General features: G+C 40.8%; 3 protein-coding genes across 7 annotated transcripts in view; all 3 read left to right on the forward strand.

Moving 5' to 3' along the window:
* The window catches only part of Pif1A (PFTAIRE-interacting factor 1A), a 463,696-nt gene that overhangs the window by 435,627 nt on the left and 4,028 nt on the right, over positions 1–24,041 (forward strand). For all 4 annotated transcript variants that reach the window (XM_067788419.1, XM_067788427.1, XM_067788408.1 and 1 more), the window contains 4 exons: positions 5,065–5,256; positions 5,315–5,515; positions 7,231–9,321; positions 11,375–11,479. In XM_067788419.1, coding sequence (XP_067644520.1) covers positions 5,065–5,256; positions 5,315–5,515; positions 7,231–9,321; positions 11,375–11,479 — 2,589 coding nt within the window. The remainder of the gene's footprint in view (positions 1–5,064; positions 5,257–5,314; positions 5,516–7,230; positions 9,322–11,374; positions 11,480–24,041) is intronic.
* LOC137252619 (uncharacterized) lies at positions 11,487–13,221 on the forward strand. Its single transcript, XM_067788615.1, has 2 exons — positions 11,487–12,517; positions 12,617–13,221. The coding sequence occupies exons 1-2, from the start codon at positions 11,711–11,713 to the stop codon at positions 12,776–12,778; spliced, it is 969 nt and encodes a 322-aa protein (XP_067644716.1). The 5' UTR covers positions 11,487–11,710; the 3' UTR covers positions 12,779–13,221.
* On the forward strand, positions 16,469–20,812 carry LOC137237930 (uncharacterized). Of its 2 annotated transcripts, XM_067762444.1 has the most exons (3): positions 16,469–17,771; positions 17,843–20,112; positions 20,180–20,317. In XM_067762444.1, exons 1-3 carry the CDS (start codon positions 17,000–17,002, stop codon positions 20,183–20,185), a joined length of 3,048 nt encoding a protein of 1,015 aa, XP_067618545.1. In that variant the 5' UTR covers positions 16,469–16,999; the 3' UTR covers positions 20,186–20,317. The 2 variants fall into 2 exon arrangements, with proteins under 2 accessions (XP_067618545.1, XP_067618456.1); XM_067762355.1 differs by having other exon boundaries at positions 17,843–20,812.

The raw sequence follows: 24,041 nt of genomic DNA on the forward strand, positions 1-24,041 counted from the left end.
TTTGGGGTGGCAAGAGCCTCGGGTGTTAAAGAAACAGGATTTACCACGTGTAGGTGAGATTCACAATTGGGTTGGAGAAGCTATGTATATTGCGCTGGCAACCCCTTGAAAGGGTTGCACTACACAACCCCATTTAACCGTCTAAACGGTTAATGCCGTCCAACAAGGCGCGCCAGTCGCTCCTTCGCTCCGCCAACCGGCGCCAATTGGTCACACCAAGGGAGTTTAAATCGTTTTCCACCTGGTCCTTCCAACGGAGTGGGGGTCGCCCTCTACCTCTGCTTCCATAGGCGGGTTCCGATAGAAACACTTTCTTGGCCGGAGCATCATCTTTCATTCGCATAACATGGCCTAGCCAGCGCAGCCGCTGCGTTTTAATTCGCTTGACTATGTTGATGTCTGCGTATAGCTCGTACAGCTCATCATTAAATCTTCTTCGGTACTCGCCATCGCCAACGCGTAGAGGTCCATAAATCTTTCGAAGAACTTTTCTCTCGAACACTCCCAAAGCCGCTTCATCTGCTGTTGTCATGGTCCATGCTTCTGCCCCATATAGCAGGACGGGTACGATAAGTGACTTGTAGAGTATGATTTTCGTTCGCCGAGAGAGGACTTTACTTTTCAATTGCCTACCTAGTCCAAAGTAGCATTTATTGGCAAGATTGATTCTTCGCTGGATTTCAGTGCTGATGTTGTTGCTAATGTTGATGCTGGTTCCCAAATAAACGAAGTCTTTTACTATTTCGAAATTATGGCTGCCAACAGTAGCGTGGTTGCCAAGGCGCATATGCGCTGACTCTTTGCTCGATGACAGCAGGTACTTCGTTTTGTCCTCATTCACCATCAAACCCATCTTTACCGCTTCTTTTCCCAGCTTGGAGTAAGCAGAACTAACAGCGCGGGTGTTTAGGCCGATGATATCAATGTCATCAGCATATGCCAGTAATTGCACGCTTTTATAGTATATTGTTCCAGTGCGGTTAAGTTCTGCAGCTAGTATAATTTTCTCCAGCATCAAATTAAAGAAATCGCACGATAGGGGGTCACCCTGTCTGAAACCTCGTTTAGTTTCGAACGGCTCGGAGAGGTCCTTCCCAATTCTGACTGAGCTGATGGTGTTGCTCAACGTCATTTTGCACAGCCGTATAAGTTTTGCGGGGAAACCAAATTCAGACATAGCGGCATATAGGCAGCTCCTTTTCGTGCTGTCGAAGGCGGCTTTAAAGTCGACGAAGAGGTGATGTGTGTCGATTCTCTTTTCACGGGTTTTTTCCAAGATTTGGCGCATTGTGAAAATCTGGTCGATGGTAGATTTACCAGGTCTGAAGCCGCACTGATAAGGTCCAATCAGCCGGTTCACGGTGGGCTTCAATCTTTCGCACAATACACTTGAAAGGACCTTATATGTGATATTAAGAAGGTTGATTCCACGATAGTTGGTGCATTTTGCAGTATCTCCCTTCTTGTGGACTGGGCAAAGAACACTTAGATTCCAACCGTCGGGCATGCTTTCGTCCGCCCATATTTTGCTAAGAAGCTGCTGCATGCGCCTTACCAACTCCTCGCCGCCGAACTTGAATAGCTCCGCAGGCAATCCATCAGCGCCCACGGCCTTGTTGTTTTTCAATCTGGTTATTGCTATTCTAACTTCGTCATAATCGGGCGGGGGGACATATATTCCATCATCATCGATTGCGGGATCGGGTTCTTCATCTCTGCGCGGTGAATTGCTGCCTCCATTTAGGAGGGCAGAGAAGTGTTCCCTCCATAATCTAAGCACTCTCTGGACATCAGTTACAAGGTCGCCGTTTTCATTCCTACAGGAGTTTGCCCCGGTCTTAAAACCTTCCGTCTGTCGCCGTATTTTTTGGTAGAATTTTCGGGCGTTATTCCTGGTGGCTAGCAGCTCAAGCTCCTCGCACTCACGCCTTTCTGCTTCTGCTTTTTTCTTCCTGAAAAGGCGTCTCGCTTCCCTTTTCAACTCACGATAGCGTTCACACACTCCTCTTGTCGCGCTCGCTTTTAACGTAGCCCTGTAGGCAGCGTCTTTTCTTTCGGTTGCAACGCGGCATTCTTCATCATACCAGTTGTTTTTTCGTGGCCGCCGGTAACCAATTTTTTCCTCGGCGGCAGTATGAAGTGCTTTGGAGATATGCTCCCACTGCTCCTGTATTCCTTCAGGATGAGTTGTGCCCTCAGAGAGCAGGTGTGAGAGTCGAGTTGCGAAATCATTGGCAGTCTGTTGTGATTGAAGCTTTTCGACAGACATACCTGCCGCGGATATATTCTAAGCCCCCCTAACCCGCTGTGGTTCAAAATGATCATTATTAACATTAATATCCCAGATCCAAACACCAGTTAAAACGGATGTCATTATACTCTTCAACCCTGATGATAGTGATCCCACACTTGACCTATGCAACCAACAGCGCGGCTAAGTACTCCTCGACGATCGTGAATCGCATTGTAATGGGGAAATCTTTAAGATATCTGTGTATCATCTCTAACCTCTAAACAGTAATACCCATCTCATCCCAACCTCCTTTATGAATTGTCGTCATTTTTAAACAAGTACACTGAACAACTGCTCCAAAAGGGTTTTTTCCACCCCCTCAATTTTGAACTATGAGCTAAGTTGAATCGCTTTTACTACTGATGAAGTTGAAGCCGGTGAGAATGCAGGTTGATCATAGTTCACGAGCCACACTTTAGTGGCGGGTGCAACCATTTTGCCAGCAATGTCAACAGAGGATTACTTGTTAACATATTATCAGCTTTGCTACCATATCATACAGGCAGTAGAGGAAGCCAATCAAATCTTTTTTTTTTTTTTTTTTTTTTATTTGCCACTGCATTCGCAAGCGTCGAATGGCAAGGTGCTAATGAGAGCCCTTAAAATGCCAGGTTGTCTTAATTTTATTCAAAGTCAATTTATCGTTTCATTTCACCATGTTCCTCCGTTATTCACAGTAGCTTCGTTATTCAATTCCATTATTTCCCGAAATGCTATTTTTTTGGTTTTTAAATGGCACCACGCCAGGCACAAACTTCATAGTAATTTGGTTTTTTAATGGCACCACGCCAGGCAACAAATCAGTAACATGTATTTCATGATCCGATATGTGGCTTGTTGCCATATTTTTTCCACTGGCCCTTTATGTTTCGTTACGTATATAAAGAGCGTTTGGTTTTTAAATGGCACCACGCCAGATTTTAATTTTCACTGATTCCTGTTACGAGTGCAAAAAACTACCCTAACTCCAGGTCAGGGAAGGATTGCATCTCCCAACTCCGCCAAAACGCCAGAATGGAGCACGGAAGCCAACCTTTAGGCCTATTTTAATTTTCAGCTCAATCAGAAAAGTCCAAAAATATTGCAGTTGAACCGAGGATGACACTGCACGTCCACACAGCCGAAAAGTCAAGAACGGAAAGCAATCAAATCTTTCTTAACTGCCTTTTGTCAGTCAAGAAGCATTCGATACACTTTCAGACGGTACCTGTGGTACTCACTCAAAAAATTTGGTCTGAAGGCGCCGCAATAGGCTATGATGTGCAAATCGAAGGCTGATGTACAAATTGAACGCCTTTCTCTTCTCACTGTCGATTTGTTATCCTCTTGAAGAAAATAAGATGCGACTGCTAACCCCAAGCATCTTTTGAAGACCAGTTGGGCAAAGCTAGTTAAGTTTCGAAGAGGCTAAGAAATTGTTGTCGGGCTGGTATCAGAAGGTACTAACACCAGTGCACGCCAAATTGATATCAGGAAAATAACTGCGCTTACCGCTAGTACTTCCTTGAGTTAGGAATGCATTGCAATAACAACTGTGAAGAAAATAATAATAGTTATTAGAAGAGACATAATTAAAATCGATTCATCCGAAATACGAGCTATGGAAATCTTAAAAAAAGACCGTTATCTCGTGAAGATAGTTGCTTAGTGTCCTAAGAGGAGAGCAGCAATGAGTGATCGGTCTTTAAACTAAAGCTAACAGTCCTGTACCCGAACTACTCCTATGACCTTACATAAAGAAAAGAAAATAGCACTATAGCAGGCACCTTGTCGTTGATGTGAGAGCTCTTAGCCGAACATTATAGAGCTCGACTATCGGACTGAGCGGTTAGAGCCTGCATCTACGTCGTTTCTCTTAATATGAGGGCGGCCAAGAACTACCAACCTCCAAATCAACGGTTTTATACGGACCGGCTGTTTTTGGACGGAGCCTTTCCGATATCGGACCGTCTCGGGAAGTAACGGAGGCTTACCACAGTGGCACTGCTGAGGTCGACAGATTTTTATCCCCACATTTAACACAGACCGCTGAGTCCGTCTTTTGTCGGGCAGTTGGTCGTAGGACCAAGATGAACTCATGAACTTTAAAACAAAAGAAGGATAAAAAGGAAAATATAGCGTCGCAAGCCGGGAATGATAAACACCCTACCAGCGTTAATTCGGACGCGGATAGCGAGAAAAGTTTGCAGTCAGTGCGCTCATTAAAGAACAACATCCTCCAAGGAATCCTAGGATGTATTGCACTCACAGCCTGGGAGCATATCATGGGGCACGGGGAAAATTTATATGTGCCTAAGAGAGAGCAGAACAATAATCGCAATACGATTTCTGACTACCGGAGTGATTAAAGTCAGTTTTGAGCTTACAAAAGTTATTTTTTTTTTGGGCTGAAAAATTATTCCACGAAGGTTTTGGAGAGATCTCGGGTGGGGCAGCCCTGCCATATAGGTATCCAGCTTCTCGACTGATGGTAGCACGCCTGTCGGACGAAACAAATCGAACCGTAGCGGCGTCTTTTCCCTAAAAGACATAAAGTAACAAGTAAACAGAGAAAAAGAGATCGTTTTAATATTCTCATATAGGTTTTAAAAAGGAACCCATAAATGGTGTTTATCTGACAATACTTTTTAAGGCCTGTACTTCGTGAAACAATGAGGCAACCATCTAGTTTAGGAAAAACCAGAGCTTAGTTTTATTATTTTTATAATTTCTAAAATTAAGATAACAATAAACGATTGAGTTACCAACAATAATATCGTTTTCTATTTTAGTGGTCTTTGCAGAGCCATACAACAAATTCAACAACATCAAACACAGCCACACTACCCACAGTAAAGAACGTTTGGGCTAATCATGAGGATCCAATGCAAATGATATTTGGAAAATGTGGAAACGTTGAGGGTAATATGGACTCGGGTATCACATCGCCTCATAGTCCGCGTAATGCGGAAGATGAAAATAACGTAAGTTTGAAGATTAGCTTTCTCAAAATATTTGTTTCATTTTCTCATGTGCACACAGCTAATGGATCCAGCCAATGAAGAGTTACGACGACGTATAACCCAAATGTTGAAAAAGCCTTCACTCGATAGTGAGGACAAACATTGTTTACAACAACTCATACAATTAGTACAACATTTAGATTTGATGTCACAACGTAGCGAACCCAACTCACTGAATACGGCCTCGTGTTCGAGTGATGAGGCCAATAGTTTGGATATGGTGAGTATACAAAATTGTGGGACTGGGAGTGAAGTTTTTTGAAGAAATGTTTCGTTTCGAATGCCTTGAAGATTTCAGTTAGAGCTAGAGCTTTCAAAGAGGTCGTGGTAAGACAAAGTGGCCTACAGCGTGCTTTTTTAAGCGCTGTCCAAAGCTTATTTGTGTCCACAAATAAATAATGCACATCTTATAATAATAATAGATCTACGAATCCTTAAGGTTTGACATCATCCTCCCTATGCAGCACTGAGAAAAAATGATACCGTGATAACTGAAGCACGCTCTGAACGTCGGTTAACAGGTCACTATTATCATTAGTGTAGAAATTTTCCCCGATCTTTCAATCGTCATCCGACGGATTTTCGAGTAGAATTTTCTACATTATTCCTATCAGTCATGACCTGAAGCTCCTCATTTCTTTATTTCTAGTAGGCGTATCGCTTCCTTTTCGCATCAACATGGGTGCATTCCATATACCACGCGTTTGGGAATGATCCTTTTTTCGACGTTTTGCAATATTTCTCTTTTCTTTTTTGTCTCTGTGGGCAATTTACTCACTTCAAAGATTTGTGACTATCTTGGCTGTAACAAGGTAGTGTTCCGAGTAGATATTAGGATCTTGTAGGGTGCACACATCCGGATATTGATGCTATACCTGCCGTCAGTCACAAAGACGAAGAGATCAATTTATCACTGAGGACCTGTTTGTGTTCTTGTTATATATATATACGGCTATGTTCTCAGGTGTCATATCTACTCATAATGCTTGCGGAGATTACTTCTCCCCCTGGGAGGCGGGCCCTTTTCAATCAGATGTCTGTTGGGATAAAGAGGTTTCCGGGTATTCAACAGAAACTGTTCGTTCAGCATTCCAGGTTTTCAGTGATATCCACAAAAAGGCGTTGAACCTCTATGTCAGGAATTGACCAACGAACGGTGTTATTAAAAATAAATACACTGAACTGAAGAAAGGCCTAACTCGCAGAACAGGAAAGCATTCTCCGCGCGTCACTCTAACAGTGCCTCTTATCGTTAAGGAAAGCAGTACGCTGATTGCGAATAAAAAGCATCAAATCCGAGGATCAGTAAAGCTCCACTTCATTATCTTTTGCAGAACCTTCAGACCACCCTCAAGTGGAGGTGGTACTGTCTGATGGGCTAAGTACATCCGCAACCCCGACCACAAATTAGCGATCGAATTTGGACCCTTCTGTGTATAGTGAAATTAGGCCCTTCTTATAAACTCCTAGAACTCGGTTGAAGAACTCCCTATTCAAAATATTTTCCAAAAACGCTCTAGAGCATAAAATTCATAATATGTTAAGCTAAGATGGCGCCTTTTTGACAAAAATCATAGTTAGGCCCTTCTTCAGTCGAATTCTGAGCAGGCGTTCATGAAACAACTTCTGAAATAGAATTTTTAGAAAATGGAGAAATATTTTATTTTTGAAACCGACAGCCAAGATACGGAGATATTCCACTCAAGTGTTCATATGATGTGGTGACCGAAATAACACCGTCCCATTCTGACTTTGAGCTACTGTTGTCATAAGAAACTATGAAAATAGAAACTGGAAAATAGTTTAAAAACATTTGAAATTTATTTCAGTCACAAAATAAAAATACAATTTCTCTCAAATTTAAATTGCGCGTATTTTTTACTAATCCTTAATTTTTAACTTTAATTTTCCCCACACAATAAAAACAAATTAAAGGTAAAATCGCGTATATCGGACTATAGTTCAGCATCATCGCCATCAAGTGCGCGTTCAATATACGAAGCCAGCCAAAACAGCAATCAAAACTCCAAAGCGCTAACAAAACCTTCCATAACTGCCACTTCGCTTTCAAGCACTGCAGCACGAATTGTTGCTACTGTCTCACCCTATAATAGTTCACCGCAACATCACAGTGGGAGCAATCACCTCGTGCCTACAAATACACCAACCGAATCGCCACGCAAATCACGACAATCTTGGCAAAGTAACAGCTTCAGCGAGAGCGGCGTATTCGTTGAATCGGATTTCCTGAGCGACGGCGGTGAGAGTAACGCTTGCACACAAACCGATTTTGAAGAGGAAAGTGTTGCACAAGTTGCGCGTGATTTCTGCAACGAATTACAAAAACTACAACGCAACGATCACACATACAAAGTAGGCGCCAGCAATAGAGTATCTGCCTCGTATACGCCAAGCAGTGCGCAATACTCACCAAATTTAGGCGAGCAAAAGCGTTTGCAGTATTACAAAGAACGTTTAGCGTTACTCGAGAGTAAGGTGCTGATATACGAGAGTTCGGGTGATTTGCAAACCAAACGTTTGGCTGATCGTTTGCAGCGCGAAATTCTATTAGAAAAGGAGCTAAAAGAGCTGCGCGATCGCGTCGAATTCTTGGAGACTGAAAATTTAAAGCTCGAAGAGGAAAAGTGTGAATTTGAGGAAGCTGAAAACGATACGCGCTTACGGCTGCAACGCCTAGAGGTAGAGTTGGAAATATTAAGCCAACGCAATCTCGAATTGGAAATGTCCAGAGAGGCACTAAGTGCGAAGTATAAAGAGTGTCGTTCTGAATGTTTGAATTTACGTGACGATCTTGCGGCTAGCGAACAGCAGATACGCCACATTGACGAAGATAAGCAGAAAGCCAAAGAGAATCTAGAAATATTTCATAGTTTGTTGCCATTATTATTGACCTATCACACAACGCAGTCGCTAACGCAACTGGCGCATAATACCAACTACAGCAAAAATACGATACAAATAGTAACGCCAAGAAAAAGAGAAAACGTGCAACAAAAGCATTGTGCGGATAACGTTGCCGAGAGTAGTAAAATGGGTAACGTGGTACCCATTACAGAGCATATGGATGATGCAATGCCCGGTTGTGCAGGTGGAGGTAATCAATATAACCGTGCAACCTACAACTGCGCAGCACAATTTTGCAATAATGAGGCAACTGAAATGTCTACCTGTATGTGCCAGTACCTGAAAGAAGAAGTTAAATGCTTGCGAAATCAGATTAAAGATCTCAATTCGCGTCATTACGAGGCCATGGAGTCCGCAGACACGCATTGGGTAGAACTCGAGCGTCAATATAAAGATCGCGAAGAGGCATATCGCGCCAAAGAGTGTAGCTTGAAATCGAAAATACAAAAACTACAAGATTGTTTGCGTGATGATGCGCGCGCTGCAAATGAGAAAATCTGTCAACTCGAAGAGGCTGAGTGTGATTTGAAGAATTGTTTGGTGCGCGTATCTAAGGAACATCGCGATTTAATGGATGAGCATGAATTTCTCAATTGTGAATATGAGCGCGTGAAAGAGCAATTAGACTCTCTCATACAACAGCAGAAACCCACAGTGGATCAACTCGAACAAGAGAAGAAACGTAATAAAGTGTTGACTGATGAAGTGAGTTTCATGCGTAAATTACAACAGGAGACGGAGACGTGCAATTTGGCTGAAATGGAGTCACTGCAAGGCCAATTGTTCGAATTGAAGAAAGAGTTCTTGCACATTGAAGTAACCAATAGCGAGCTAAAAGAGGAAGTTGTAACGCTGGAACAACAAATTGAAAAATTGCAAAGTAACGAAAAGGAATGCGAAGATAAAATACGCGTACTACAAGATGAAGTGAAAAGTAAGGAGGAAATGGTGCTGAAATTGGAGAAACGTTTGGAACGCTCTGAAGGCTATAGTTTGGCGCAAGAACTTAGCGGCAGTCCTTCGAAACGTTTCAAACGTGAAGATGTCAGGGACCTTAAAACGGCTAGCGTGGGCTTGGGAAATGCACTGCGCAATTTTAAGGTAATACAAACTAATTTTAACTATTTATCAGTAGTAATTATTGATTATTAATTGTAATGATTGCATGCATTGATTATTTGGTTTATATTGTACTTAATAATCATAAGTGGCTGTTTATTTAATTAGAAATCATGTAAACGAGAAGTAATCCTAATTACTGACCATTAAACGGAATAGTCAATTTAATTTTTTTGTTTCGCTATGTGGAAAGAGAAGGTGCTTTATTCACGACTTATTTTATTGCACTCAATTACAATTACAAGTAATCGAGAAATAATCTTGATTATTGACCTTAAAAAAAATAATCAGTTTTAACTTTTCTTTTGTTACGTGGAAAGAGAAAATGCTTTATTCACCAACCGGATAGATAGACCCCAATACTACACTTTCTATAAACGAGTGAGAAACTTTCTTCCCTCTTGAAGGGCTGGCCACTAATACCAAACCTCACACGGCCCCAAAACTTCTCCGTAACTGAAACCGCACTAGCATTACATTAGCCTCGAAATCGCGCTACGTGACTTATTTGGGCTAGGCATACATCTAACCATTTCGCGAGGTGCATATTTCATACGTATCTGCTGAACAAATCTCATAAGTAACTTACGCAGTCCGTCTTAGGAATGACTCTGCTCGTTGTTTTGAGAAATGCTTCCATTCGAAAAAAGTATGACGTACCACGTCTGTGAGTCAACAGTATTAACGAAAGTAGACCTGTTCAGTTAGAAATTGGTTAAAACAGAAATCGAGGTCTTTTTTGGCCGCTTCAACCAAGGGGACTAATTCGCTAATTCATTTTTCCGCAGCATTGGGACTGCATGGCTGCTTCCTGCGCTGGATCAATTCCTTTCACGCCTGCATGGCAGCAACATGTCTGGCGGAGGTACTTGCTTTTCTTTCCTCATAGAGGAAGTGTAACGGTATTGCCATAGCAACGATCAGGGCGACATCTACGGACATCGCCCTCACGCGATTCGTGTACCGGATTTGCACCATTCTTCAGATTTGCAGATTTCTGCACCATATAGTATATGAGAACATCGGTGCCCTTCGTAAACCTCCGTATTCGGCGGTTACCTACATGTGTGAGGGCAGCGACTGAAGTTCGGCAAAGCAAATTGTCAGCTATCGCTTGTACTTCGAACAGTAAATATCCCATGCGTGAATTTATGCTCAAATCATTTTCTTGTACATACGAATTACTAGCTCCGTCGTCGATGTGCACTTCTAACTCAGATTCTCTATGATGTGCATAGTCTTCCCGCAGGCCAGTTGAGTACTGTGAGCTCACCATCCAGCCTCACCTGAAGCGTGTCTCTACTTTTTGAGCAAATCCGTCACATTGAAGATGGGGAGAAGTCGTCTCCTCGTTAAGATCACCATATCCAATCGAAGAACGTGGTCATTCATTTACCTTTTTACACTGCGCATCATAAAATTAAGTTATTTCTTGGTTCTGTGCTGTTATAGCTGAAGCCACATAATCTACATAGCATTCTAACAATTATCTCTGGGCTGCTTCGCCTGCTATCCTCGCCTTTCGCGCCATGACTTTTTCATTCGTGGGCTGACTCTATTTTAGGTAGTTCCTTTATATGTCAAGTGGGCAGGCGGGTACATTGTATTAGTGTTTCAGCATGAGGTGTATGTCTTACTCTGTTGAAGGAATTTTCGACGTCCAGCGCAACCTATGATTTCTTCTTGGCCTAGAAGGTTCAATGTGGTCATAACAAATCATTTCCGAGATGGTCGTGCTTGTACCTTAATGGTGCTGGCTACCGGAACGTACCGGATCTAAATTCAGCAAAGGACCATCAACACCGATAACACTCGGGGACTGTCTTTATCGCTATAACAACAACTACAGCATGCCAAAGTTGAATTTTATATTTTCCCTGCTACGTGTTTCGATTATCTTACGCTTTTCCGGGGATTCCTATATTATAATTTTAAAAAGAATTTATCAACAACAAACATAAATAAAATTAAGTTGCATGAAATTTTCCACTTACATTATTCCATTAAATTATTATACATATGTATGTTTCTGCAGGAATGTGAAGCAAGTCTGCCATCTCATCAGCAATTCTCAAGTGTAGCGCGTGATGTTAAACGTTTGGCCGATAGTCTACTGCATGGCGATGCTACTGATGATGAGGTAAGCATTAATTTAGAAGTAAAAATAGAGAACACTGAAGAAGCGGGAGGAGAAGTAGTCGGGGAAGAACCCACAACTACTGATTTAGAGGTTAAGCAAGAGGCGGAAGAGCCCGTTGATACGGAAAACAAGCCTCCAGACGTACCTGAGTTAGATTTTAAAGAAGAGCCAGAGGAAGTGGGTGATGATGAGCCAACATCACCGCCACCCGAACAAGAGTTAACTGTAGCAATGGCTTTTATGCCACAATTTCTTTTTGATGAGTGCCTTAGACCCTTATTTTGGCCCACTAAACAAAACGCCAAGTCACTCAAGCCTAGTAGTACTATATCTGAGGTACCTTCCGAGATGCGTATGCTAACGTCAGGACAACTTTGTGACACATCTAGAACTAACGAAACAATTAAACGCTTAACACTAGCGAGTAGTCAGCGGCATCGTAAAGGTCGTTTAAAACGTCGTTCTCTACACACACGCGTACGTCGTATTGTATCGTGTTTCAGCTCACGTCGTCCCATACGCTTTCACGATGTTAACGACATTGAATTTAGTCAATCGGAAATTTTACAACGCGTTGAAAGTTTTCATTCTCTCCGCGAAGAATTGAATGAACCCACAGATATCGATAGCAATCGTATAGATGCATGCACTGGCACTGAAATCGATATGCGCGATGAAGAAACCGAAACTGATGGCGCATGCCTTGAAAGGAAAGAGAGTAGTGTACAAGTAGATGATGAAATGAATCCCGAACGTATACTCGATTGTGTACCATCGCAGACGCGTATATTTTTGAATATGCTTAAAACGTCTGTAGAGCAAAATACCAGCGAATTGATAGAGTTTAATAAGAATCTTTTGAAACGTTGGGAAGCGGATAAAGATTTTCGTGATGGTTTAGAAATATTACAAACATATTCCATATTTGATATAAGCAATAACAACGAGCAAGTGTCCGCAAGAAATTATGAACATTTTGTAAATGCAATGTCATGTTTGCATGTGCTGGAAGAGCTCTTCAAACCACTCAAAGTGCCGGTGCGTATTTTGTCTCATTATATACAAACATACAAATATGTATCACACACATATTGAAATCTGTCTTGCATTAATTAATGACTGATTATTTATACATAGATTATGCAACAAATCGAAGATCATATTAATGAACAACTCATGAATTTCCATACAAATCGCATGGAATCGGAATTCTATTGTACCGTCTATTATCCAGTTAAAAGAGAAATGAGTCAAGATATAACAAACCATTACGAAAATCTCATGGCAAATTCAATGTGAATGTGAATGGGTGTTAATGTGAAAGTGAATACTCCTATTTTGTGACTAATTTAAAAATTGTATGAAATTTGTTTATATAACTATGCGATATGAAGTATATTTTTATAAATATTTTACTATGTACAATTGTCGTATACGAAACCAGTGAGTATCCTGTATATGCTTGTAAAGCATTGGACAGAACAGCTTTGATGAAAATACAATAAAAAAACATCAAGAAAGAAATTTTTATTGACAAGTACAATTTTCTCCCACATTAAGTGGCTCCGAAATCAGAGTACCCGATCAAATGAACCTTGAATCTAGATTAACGAAATAACTATTCTACACGTACATATAAATATATATGTAGATACGATAAAAGACAATTTGGAGCAGTGGTCGCCAAAATTGAAATTGTCTGATTTAGTAAGAGAAAATTCAACGTAGTGATAGTGGCTTAATCGTTGATTAACGAGCAACAAGACAAGGCAAAACGTATGCACGCATCTTAGAGCTCAAGAAAAAACTCGTAAAGATGCTACAAAAATATTATTTTATTAGTAAACGAAATCGAATAATAATGTGTGTGAAGTAAGCGCAAATACTTATTTTACTAGCTGACGACCTCTGATCGTGAGCTTCTCTACAAAAACATCACTTTGAAAAGCACAATGCTTAGAGAAAACACATATGTTATATGAATAATTATGCAAACTATAGCTCAACAAACCGAAGAAACCCCTACCGCAAAAACAATTTTGGAACCTTAATCAGGGGACCTAAAGTCATACATTTTAGATAAATTTTTTAAACTAACTCTAAGTTATGAAAATAACTTCCTGTTTGGAGCTTTCAGCAGTATTTACCGATTAGCAGTTAAGTACGAAAATGAAGATAGTCGCATTTATGCAAACTTGGTCTTAAGCCGTTCTCGTCCTCTGCTTCCATGTATGGGTTCCCATATGTACACCTCCTTGGCCAGATCATCATATATCATTTGCATAACATGGCCTAGCGAGTCTAGTTACATAATAAGGCAACGGGTCTCCCTCGGCGAATGGAAATTAAGTGAACGTTACCTACATCAGATGAGACCAACGTAGGCGTTTTCTCGAGAAAAAATCTTCGATATATTTATGCCAACCTGAGCGATGATGTGCGAATGAAAGTAGATCCTGTGACCGAGATACAAATAGCGGTTGAAGCAAATGGAATATCACCCTATCTCAACTGCCAGGTCAGAAACGCTCTCAAAATTTGTTTGAAGAAACCCTTTATGATTCCTTTGTAAAAAAAATGGCCTATGTCAAAAATTTCCTAAAAAAATGCCCTATCTCAGAATTTGGTTAAAAACACCCTATCTCATAATTCTTATTAAAAAAAAAAATTCTGAGAAAGGCATTATTTAAAAATAATTTTGATCCAAGGCGTTTTCTTTACAGATGCCTCAGATGTGGGGTTCTCGAAAAGGCAGCCCTCATCGCGTGATAGACCTAAGACCGCGTTTACACATACAGTAATCTACAATTAATCCTCAATAGATAACACAGGCCGACAAAATGAGACCGATTTTTTTGACCATAAACCAGACCATACTTTCCTAAAGGTTTTCGATGCGCTGAATTCAAATCTGGACTCACAATTGCTCTATCACGTCAGGATTTTGAGATATCCTAACCTAAATGTGCAAAAAACACCATTTTTGCATATTTTTGAGGTTATATATAAACGACCGTTTTTTTTTTTAAAGCACACATAGGATATATCAAAATCCTGACGTGATAGAGCAATTCTGCGTCCAGATTTGAATTCAGCGCATCGAAAACCTTTAGGAAAGTATGGTCTGGTTTATGGTCAAATTTCTTGTCTGCCTGTGTAATCTTCACGTTTACATAAGCTTCCAATTAGAGATTACACTCTAGATTTCTGTGAAAAAAATCGGCATCTCTAAAATTTGTTTATAACAACCGATTATCCAAGGGAAAAATTTATATGAAAATCTAGTTAATTAACGGTTAGGAGTTAGAACACGTTTAGATATACCTTAATCTACAATACATCGTCAGTAGATAATCTACGCGTTTACATATGTTCCATCCCTAGGAACTAGATTATTTTCTGTCAAATGTTCGCTTTTCTCTCTTATTTTGTGCTCCCAATTAGAGATTACACTCTGGAGGTGGAACTTTTTCTATGCAAAAAAAAAATCCGCATCTCTAAAATTTGTTTTTAATTGCCAATTATCGAATGGAAACATTTTGTAGGGGAAATCTAGTTATATAATTAACTATTAGGAGTCAAATACGGAAATGGAAATAATCTCGTTATATGTAAACTCGGTGTGGTTGCTGTAGCAGTGCTTCGCCCCATCCAATGGGTGCGAACAATCACAAATTGTTATGAATGGGAGTCCAAGGAAACTTGCTGTTTCAACTGGGGTGGACCATAATGAGAGGGGTGTTAGAGGCGTTGGTTCCACAATATAGTTGAAGAGATGGTTGGTGTCATGTGGGGACACATTGCAAGCAGGACATATATTTTGTATGTCGGGGTTGATTCTGGATAGGTAAGAGTTTAACCTGTTACATTACCCAGATCAAAGTTGAGTTATAGTGACGCGTATTTCCCTAGAGAGAGTGCGTTCCTCCTCTGCTAGTGTTGGGTATTGTTCTTTAAGTACTGGATTCGCCGGGCAATTCCTAGCATAGAGGCCCGACGCCTGATGTAGGTAAACTCGGTCTTACTACTTGGTTTATAAAATGACAAAAAATGACAAACCAGCTGCATTATACTATGCAAATAATAAAATTAAACAAGTAAGGAAGGCTAAGTTCGGGTGTAACCGAACATTACATACTCAGCTGAGAGCTTTGGAGACAAAATAAGGGAAAAAACCATGTAGGAAAATGAACCTAGGGTAACCCCGGTATGTGTTTGTATGACATGGGTATCAAATGGAAGGTGTTAATGAGTATTTTAAAAGGGAGTACCCTAAGTTGTATATGCGAAGGCGTTTTCGAGATATCGACCAAAATGTGGACCAGGGTGACCCAGAGCATCATCTGTCGGGTACCGCTAATTTATTTATATATGTAATACCACGAACAGTATTCCTGCCATGATTCCAAGGGCTTTCGATCTTGCCAAATTTCACAAGGATTGGTAAATTTTTGTTCGACTTATGGCATTAAAAGTATTCTAGACGAATTAAATGAAAAAGGGCGGTGCCACGCCCATTTTGAAATTTTCTTACTTTTTTTTATTTTGTTGCACCATATCATTACTGGAGTTGATTGTTGACACAATTTACTTATATACTGCAAAGATATTATATTTTTTGTTAAAATTTGACTTAAACATTTTTTTTTTTTAAAGTGGGCGTGTTCGTCATCCGATTTTGCTAATTTTTTTTAGCGCACATATAGTGATAGGAGTAACGTTCCTGCCAAATTTTATCACGATATCTTCAACGACTGCCAAATCACAGCTTGCAAAACTTTTAAACTACCTTCTTTTAAAAGTGGGCGGTGCCACGCCCATTTTCCAAAATTTTACTAATTTTATATTCTGCGTCATAAGGTCAACCCATCTACCAAGTTTCATCGCTTTATCTGTCTTGCGTAATGAATTATCGCACATTTTCGGTTTTTCGAAATTTTCGATATCGAAGAAGTGGGCGTGGTTATAGTCCGATTTCGTTCATTTTAAATTGCGATCTGAGATGAGTGCCCAGGAACATACCAAATTTCATTAAGATACCTCAAAATTTTCGCACGGATAATTTTGATATATAGAAGTCTATATCTATCTCGATTAGTTTATGCCGTTACGGATTACCGTTATGCAAACAAAATTAATATACTCTGTGAGCGTTGCTCAGCTGAGTATAAAAATGTTCCGTATACGCAACGGTATCAGTCTTTTCAAATGGTTGGTTTTTAATAAAAGACCTGCTTGTTCGTTATGCGATCGCTTGATGGGTTTCTCTGTCTCGAAAGCTACAACTTTTTTACATTAATTTGTACCGTAACAAATATATCTAAATCTACATCGCTATATTGAACAGTTTGGAGTTTTTAAAATGAACACTTTTACAATTTTCCCAGTCGTCAAACCGAAAAGGAAGAAATAAATTCTATTTCTATAATTTTCATTTAAAACAATTTTCTGTAAGTCAAAATTCTCTGTAAAACAAAAAAAGATTGGGAAAAAATTAAATATTTGGCAAAAAATTGCACAATGGATGGAGAGAGGAGGGCATGTACGCGAGCAACATGTGGCAGTAAAGGCAGGTGCACACACATAAATAGGGCAGCAAATCGAACGCCGCCGGCGATGTCAACTGCAAGACCGGGAGCGGCGCCAATTAAGCCAGTGGTCTCACCACATCTGGGCTGTGGCATGACATCTACACAGATATTATATGTGGAACCAAACTTCTCGGAAACTCCTAGTGAGTATGATATCTTCTATGATTGTTATAGCGATGATGAAATAAATCAAACAAACAATATTGCTATTAATGCTGTTATATCAACAAGCAAGAGTGGTAGTGGGCCAGTGGCCTCGACACCACCGCGTTGTAAAGATTCGAAAATGTTTCGTGATGCGTTAAAACAAGTTATTGTGAATGCGCAAGCACTCCTTGTCGAATTCGAAAGTGGTGGACGTGGGGCGCGTAGAGGTTGCGGTTCGCGTTGTCGTTGTGATGTGCGCAATATAAAACCACAAACGCGTATTCTACAATTAGAGGTTACAGCAAAAGTTGCCGGCAATAAATCAACACCAACGCCAAATATACGAATTGATCCGATAACATTTACAATACCATTAAAGCTACATTTACAAGGAAATGGAAACCAAAGTCAACAACATATAGCCTACACACCGTCACAACTGTCATATGAAGGACGTAGACAGGAGCGTGACCATGGCGTGCCATGTATGTACAATTCAATAGAACCCATACGTACAGCTATTATTACCGGAACACGCCCACAAGCTGTGAATTGTAAGGCGGCATAACAAAATAAAAATATTTTTTTTAATACATAATTCATATAAAATTCTTTTTTTCTGTAGGTGCATCGATGGAAGGACCTGGACCAGACTTTGATTTGCATGCAGCTTTTCTGCAAAGAATGGCTGGCTTACTACCTGGTCAACTACAATTTCCTATTCCAGGCGTTCAGGAGTTCAGCATACCCATGCCACCGCAAAGTCAAGTTGGAACATCGAAAGTACAAATACAAGCCCACGCACCAGCACCGTTGCCGTATCTAGATGTTAGGAAGTCACAATCGAAACCGGATGTTGATGCAGTCTGCTCGCGGAGTAAGCATCAAGCGCCTGCATCTGGCCCATTCACAACACCATCTCATGCGCCAGTTAACAAATCATCTATGCCGTCTGTGACCAATGTGAAATCAGAAACAGAAAGCCGAGGGCTTTGCGTATTATGTGGAAAAAGAGGTGAATGTGCATGTAAAATTTGCTCCAAAGGAATGTTATTGCCGCCGTCGACAACCAAACAAACCGAGCCACCAATGGCGCCTCAGAAGAAAGGCGCATGTGGAAAAGCTTCAGATAAACTTGAGGATGATTATCCCACAATATCACTCGTAGTGCTTGTACCACCACAGCAAAAAGAAGAAGATTCAAAGGGTTTTTCAGGAGGCCCGTGCGGCATGTGCATGCGCGGCGGCAAAGCAGCACCACCTCCACCTCCACCACTAGAGGAACCATTAATTAAAGTGAAAGGACCATGTGGCAAGTGTACGAAAATTGATAACAAATCAATAGAACAAACACAAAAAATGTCAACACCAAACGTACCATCAGCTCCCAAGCAACCAGGCGGTTCTTGTGGTGTATGCTCGTTAATTCGTGTACCACCAAGAATGCAGCAGTCGAAACGGTTTGAAGACGATGTTGAAGGAAAACGTTGCAAAATGTGTGCAAGAAATGTAGAGCCACCAGCTAAGTTGGTTAACGGTTTATGTGGAGATTGCTCAGTGAAGGCAGCAGCAGCAGAGCAAGTACCACCAATGGAAGCGGCATCCGTGCCTAGTGGAATTTGTTCAATGACCGTGCAAAAAGGTCCGTTTGGAGTTCGTGGTGCAGAAACTTTTCCAATGGCTGCTAAAAAAGAGCCATGCGACATTTGTTCCAAAGGCGCGCCTCCACCTTCAGTAGTGGGAAAACCTTCATGCGCTATATGTTCCAAAGACGCAACTACGCCCATAACAATACAGAAAGCACCATGTGCAAAATTTGGAAAAATTGCAGCTCCATCGGCTGCGGATATAGAAGGACCATGTGGTGTATGTGGACGAGGTACAGCACCTTCAGTAACAGAAGCGAAATGTCCATGTGGTAAATGCGGGCCTGGTGTAGCCCCATCGAATGCGGATATAAAAGTACCATGTGGAGTATGTGGACGTGATCCACCACCACCAAAAGCAACAGAAGTGAAAGGTCCATGTAGGATATGCGGACGTGGCCCAGAAGCATCTGAGATAATTATAAAGGGACCTTGTGGAGTGTGTTCAAAAGTCTCTACACCAGCCCTAAAGGACAAGAAAAGTCCCTGTATCGTATGCTCTAGAGGTGCAGCACCACCGCCATTAGTAGAAAAGGGTCCCTGTGGTATATGTTCTCGGAGTGCAGCACCAGCCTCAAAACCAGTTATAGAAAAAGGACCCTGTGGTATATGTACTAGGAGTGTCGCAACTCCACCTCCACTGCCGGAAAAAGGTCCATGCGGCATATGCTCGAGAGTTGCAGCTGCACCAGCAACTGCTGACATAGCACCCTGTGAAATAAAAACATCTTCATCAGCCCCATCGGTTATGAGTATGCACAAGCAACCCTGTGATATTTGTTCACGTGCTGCTGAACCCCAAAAACAAGAAGCACCAAAAACTCCATGTAATATATGTAAAAAGGAACCAGTTGCGGTTTCACCCGAACTTTGTCACATATGTAAAAGAGTACGCACAGCACAACCAGAGATACCTATAAGAGAGCCGTGTGATATTTGTAGCAAATTAGCAGGATCAAGCTTTGAACATACACAAGCAGTGCCATCAGCAGTCGTAGAGCATCCAATTGGCGCTCAACCATGTGGAAAATACGGTGCTGTTGGTGCACAAGATTTAAACCAAACTGCGCCATCTAAAGTCGCAACGTCCTCGAATACCAATCGAACTTGTGGAAAATGTTTCTTACCCATACGTCCCACGCCGGCAACTCAAGCGTCACCGTGTCTTAGCCATACACAACCTTCAACACCATCAACAACTTGTGGCACTTGTTTGACTTCACAACCACCATCGCCACCACCAACACCAGTAAATGATTATACTTGCGATACATGCTTAATTTCAAAACCAAAGGAAGTTTGTTCTTGTTTTCCAGAAATAGGACCCAAATACTACAAAGCTTTACCCCAGCACAAAGACATCCATATTTGTTCACCATGTCGTTACGATCCAAGTCCACTTATCGACGAAGATGGTAAAGTATTTTGTCCAAAGAATTGTGGTTGCTGTTTATGCCCTTGGCGTAAACGTCCCACCGATAGTCAAACCGATCGGATCAAACATGAAAAAATTAAGGTATGCAAATGTTGTGCAAAAGGTTCGATATTTATGGATTATACATCGCGTGCCAAATGCAGTAATACATCCTATTTTGATTGTTGTCCTTGTCGTGAGAGAGCTGAGGCAAAATATTTGGAAATGTTCGGTGTAGAAATGTGGACTCCCAATGAAGAGTTGCGTGAGAAAGTTCGCGGTGAACCAGTTCGTTTGGAAGATGTTGTTGAATACACACGTGCGAGTACTACAATGTAGCTGTCATTTTTTAGTATACTTTTAGGGGTTTTCGAGGCTTTTTATAATATCGAAGGTAATCCTAGTCCATTGCAGAATAAAAAAATTAAGTTAACTATAATAAAAAGTAAAACGTAATAATAATATTAAATTAATTGATAATTGTAAATTATGAGTATAATAAAAAGCGCACAGAATGAGAATCTTGAACTTGAAACTTGGTATGTTTTTATTTAGTATAGTAACAACTTATAATGCTGTCTATTGTTAGTGTAGTATATATTGGCTGGTGCTAGAACCAACTTTGACAAACTTTGAAACAAAAACTACATTGAATTTGACACCTCACATTTGTTGATTTGCATTCTTACTCTTGCATATTTGCATGTGCTTATGCCTCCAAATGCAAGTTTGTATGACAAGTGAGTAAGTATTACGGTACGCTTACACAGCCACCGATTTTGACCGCTCGATGCCGGTCGTAATCGTCCGATGAATATAAACACATGTATTGAGATAAGCGTGTATACATTTCAACCGATCACCGAATTGTTGTCGGCCGTTGTCGTTTTCCACTGCCGATAAATTCGGCCGTGTTCAATTTTATCGTCCGATTCTGTTTATTAAATTGCGTGTATTTACTGTAAAAAAATAATTATTTGTGCGATGGACTGAAATATTAATTAATTGTGTTAAAACAGGCGCCCTTTTTGAGATAAGCACATAAGCATAAACGCAAGTGTATTTTTTTGCGAAAAAGTAAAATGTAAGAAAACAAGTAAGGAAGGCTAAGTTCGGGTGTAACCGAACATTACATACTCAGTTGAGAGCTATGGAGACAAAATAAGGAAAATCACCATGTAGGAAAATGAACCTAGGGTAACCCTGGAATGTGGTTGTATGACATGTGTATCAAATGGAAGGTATTAAAGAGTATTTTAAGAGAGAGTAGGCCATAGTTCTATGGATGGACGCCATTTAGGGATATCGCCATAAAGGTGGACCAGGGCTGACTCTAGAATTTGTTTGTACGATATGGGTATCAAATGAAAGGTGTTACTGAGCATTTTAAGAGGGAGTGGGCCTTAGGTCTATCGGTGGACGCCTTTTCGAGATATCGCCATTAAGGTGGACCAGGGGTGACTCTAGAATGTGTTTGTACGATATGGGTATCAAATGAAAGGTGGTAATGAGTATTTTAAAAGGGAATGGGCTTTAGTTCTATAGGTGAACGCCTTTTCGAGAAATCGCCATAAAGGTGGACCATGGGTGACTCTAGAATATGTTTGTATGATATGGGTATCAAATGAAATATGTTAATGAGTATTTTGAAAAGGAGTGATCCTTAGTTCCATAGGTGGACGCCGTTTCGAGATATCGCCATAAAGGTGGACCAGGGGTGTCTCTAGAATGTGTCTGTACGATATGGGAATCAAATGAAAGGTGTTACTGAGCATTTTAAGAGGGAGTGGGCATTAGGTCTATAGGTGGACGCCTTTTCGAGATATCGCCATTAGGGTGGGCCAGGGGTGACTCTAGAATGTTTGTACGATATGGGTATAAAACGAAAGGTGTTACTGAGCATTTTAAGAGGGAGTGGGCATTAGGTCTATAGGTGGACGCCTTTTCAAGATATCGCCATTAGGGTGGGCCAGGGTGACTCTAGAATGTGTTTGTACGATATGCGTATCAAATGAAAGGTGGTAATGAGTATTTTAAAAGGGAGTAATCCTTAGTTCTATAGGTGGATGGCTTTTCGAGATATCGCCATAAAGGTGGACCAAGGGTGACTCTGGAATGTTTGTACGATATGGGTATCAAACGAAAGGTGTTACTGAGCATTTCAAGAGGGAGTGGGCATTAGGTCTATAGGTGGACGCATTTTCGAGATATCGCCATTAGGGTGGGCCAGGGGTGACTCTAGAATGTTTGTACGATATGGGTATCAAACGAAAGGTGTTACTGACCATTTTAAGAGGGAGTGGGCATTAGGTCTATAGGTGTACGCCTTTTCGAGATATCGCCATTAGGGTGGGCCAGGGTGACTCTAGAATGTGTTTGTACGATATGGGTATCAAATGAAAGGTGGTAATGAGTATTTTAAAAGGGAGTAATCCTTAGTTCTTCTATAGGTGGACGCCTTTTCGAGATATCGCCATAAAGGTGGACCAAGGGTGACTCTAGAATGTTTGTACGATATGGGTATCAAACGAAAGGTGTTACTGAGCATTTTCATAGGGAGTGGGCATTAGGTCTATAGGTGGACGCATTTTCGAGATATCGCCATTAGGGTGGGCCAGGGGTGACTCTAGAATGTTTGTACGATATGGGTATCAAACGAAAGGTGTTACTTACGGAAGGACAGACGGTGGACTGTGTATAAAAACTGGGCGTGGCTTCCACCGATTTCGCCCTTTTTCACAGAGTATAGTTACCGTCATAGAATCTATGCCCCTACCAAATTTGAGAAGGATTGGTAAATTTTTGTTCGACTTATGGCATTAAAAGTATTCTAGACAAACTAAATGAAAATGGGCGGAGCCACGCCCATTTTGAAATTTTCTTTTATTTTTGTATTTTGTTGCATCATATCATTACTGGGGTTGAATTTTGACTTAATTTACTTATATACAGTAAAGATATAAAATTTTTTGTTAAAATTTGAATTTAAAAAAATTTTTTTTTAAAAGATATCGCCATTAGGGTGGGCCAGGGTGACTCTAGAATGTGTTTGTACGATATGCGTATCAAATGAAAGGTGGTAATGAGTATTTTAAAAGGGAGTAATCCTTAGTTCTATAGGTGGATGGCTTTTCGAGATATCGCCATAAAGGTGGACCAAGGGTGACTCTGGAATGTTTGTACGATATGGGTATCAAACGAAATGTGTTACTGACCATTTTAAGAGGGAGTGGGCATTAGGTCTATAGGTGTACGCCTTTTCGAGATATCGCCATTAGGGTGGGCCAGGGTGACTCTAGAATGTGTTTGTACGATATGGGTATCAAATGAAAGGTGGTAATGAGTATTTTAAAAGGGAGTAATCCTTAGTTCTTCTATAGGTGGACGCCTTTTCGAGATATCGCCATAAAGGTGGACCAAGGGTGACTCTAGAATGTTTGTACGATATGGGTATCAAACGAAAGGTGTTACTGAGCATTTCAAGAGGGAGTGGGCATTAGGTCTATAGGTGGACGCATTTTCGAGATATCGCCATTAGGGTGGGCCAGGGGTGACTCTAGAATGTTTGTACGATATGGGTATCAAACGAAAGGTGTTACTGACCATTTTAAGAGGGAGTGGGCATTAGGTCTATAGGTGTACGCCTTTTCGAGATATCGCCATTAGGGTGGGCCAGGGTGACTCTAGAATGTGTTTGTACGATATGGGTATCAAATGAAAGGTGGTAATGAGTATTTTAAAAGGGAGTAATCCTTAGTTCTTCT

This window comes from Eurosta solidaginis, chromosome 1, assembly GCF_040869045.1.
Source record: "Eurosta solidaginis isolate ZX-2024a chromosome 1, ASM4086904v1, whole genome shotgun sequence".
NCBI lineage: Eukaryota > Metazoa > Arthropoda > Insecta > Diptera > Tephritidae > Eurosta > Eurosta solidaginis.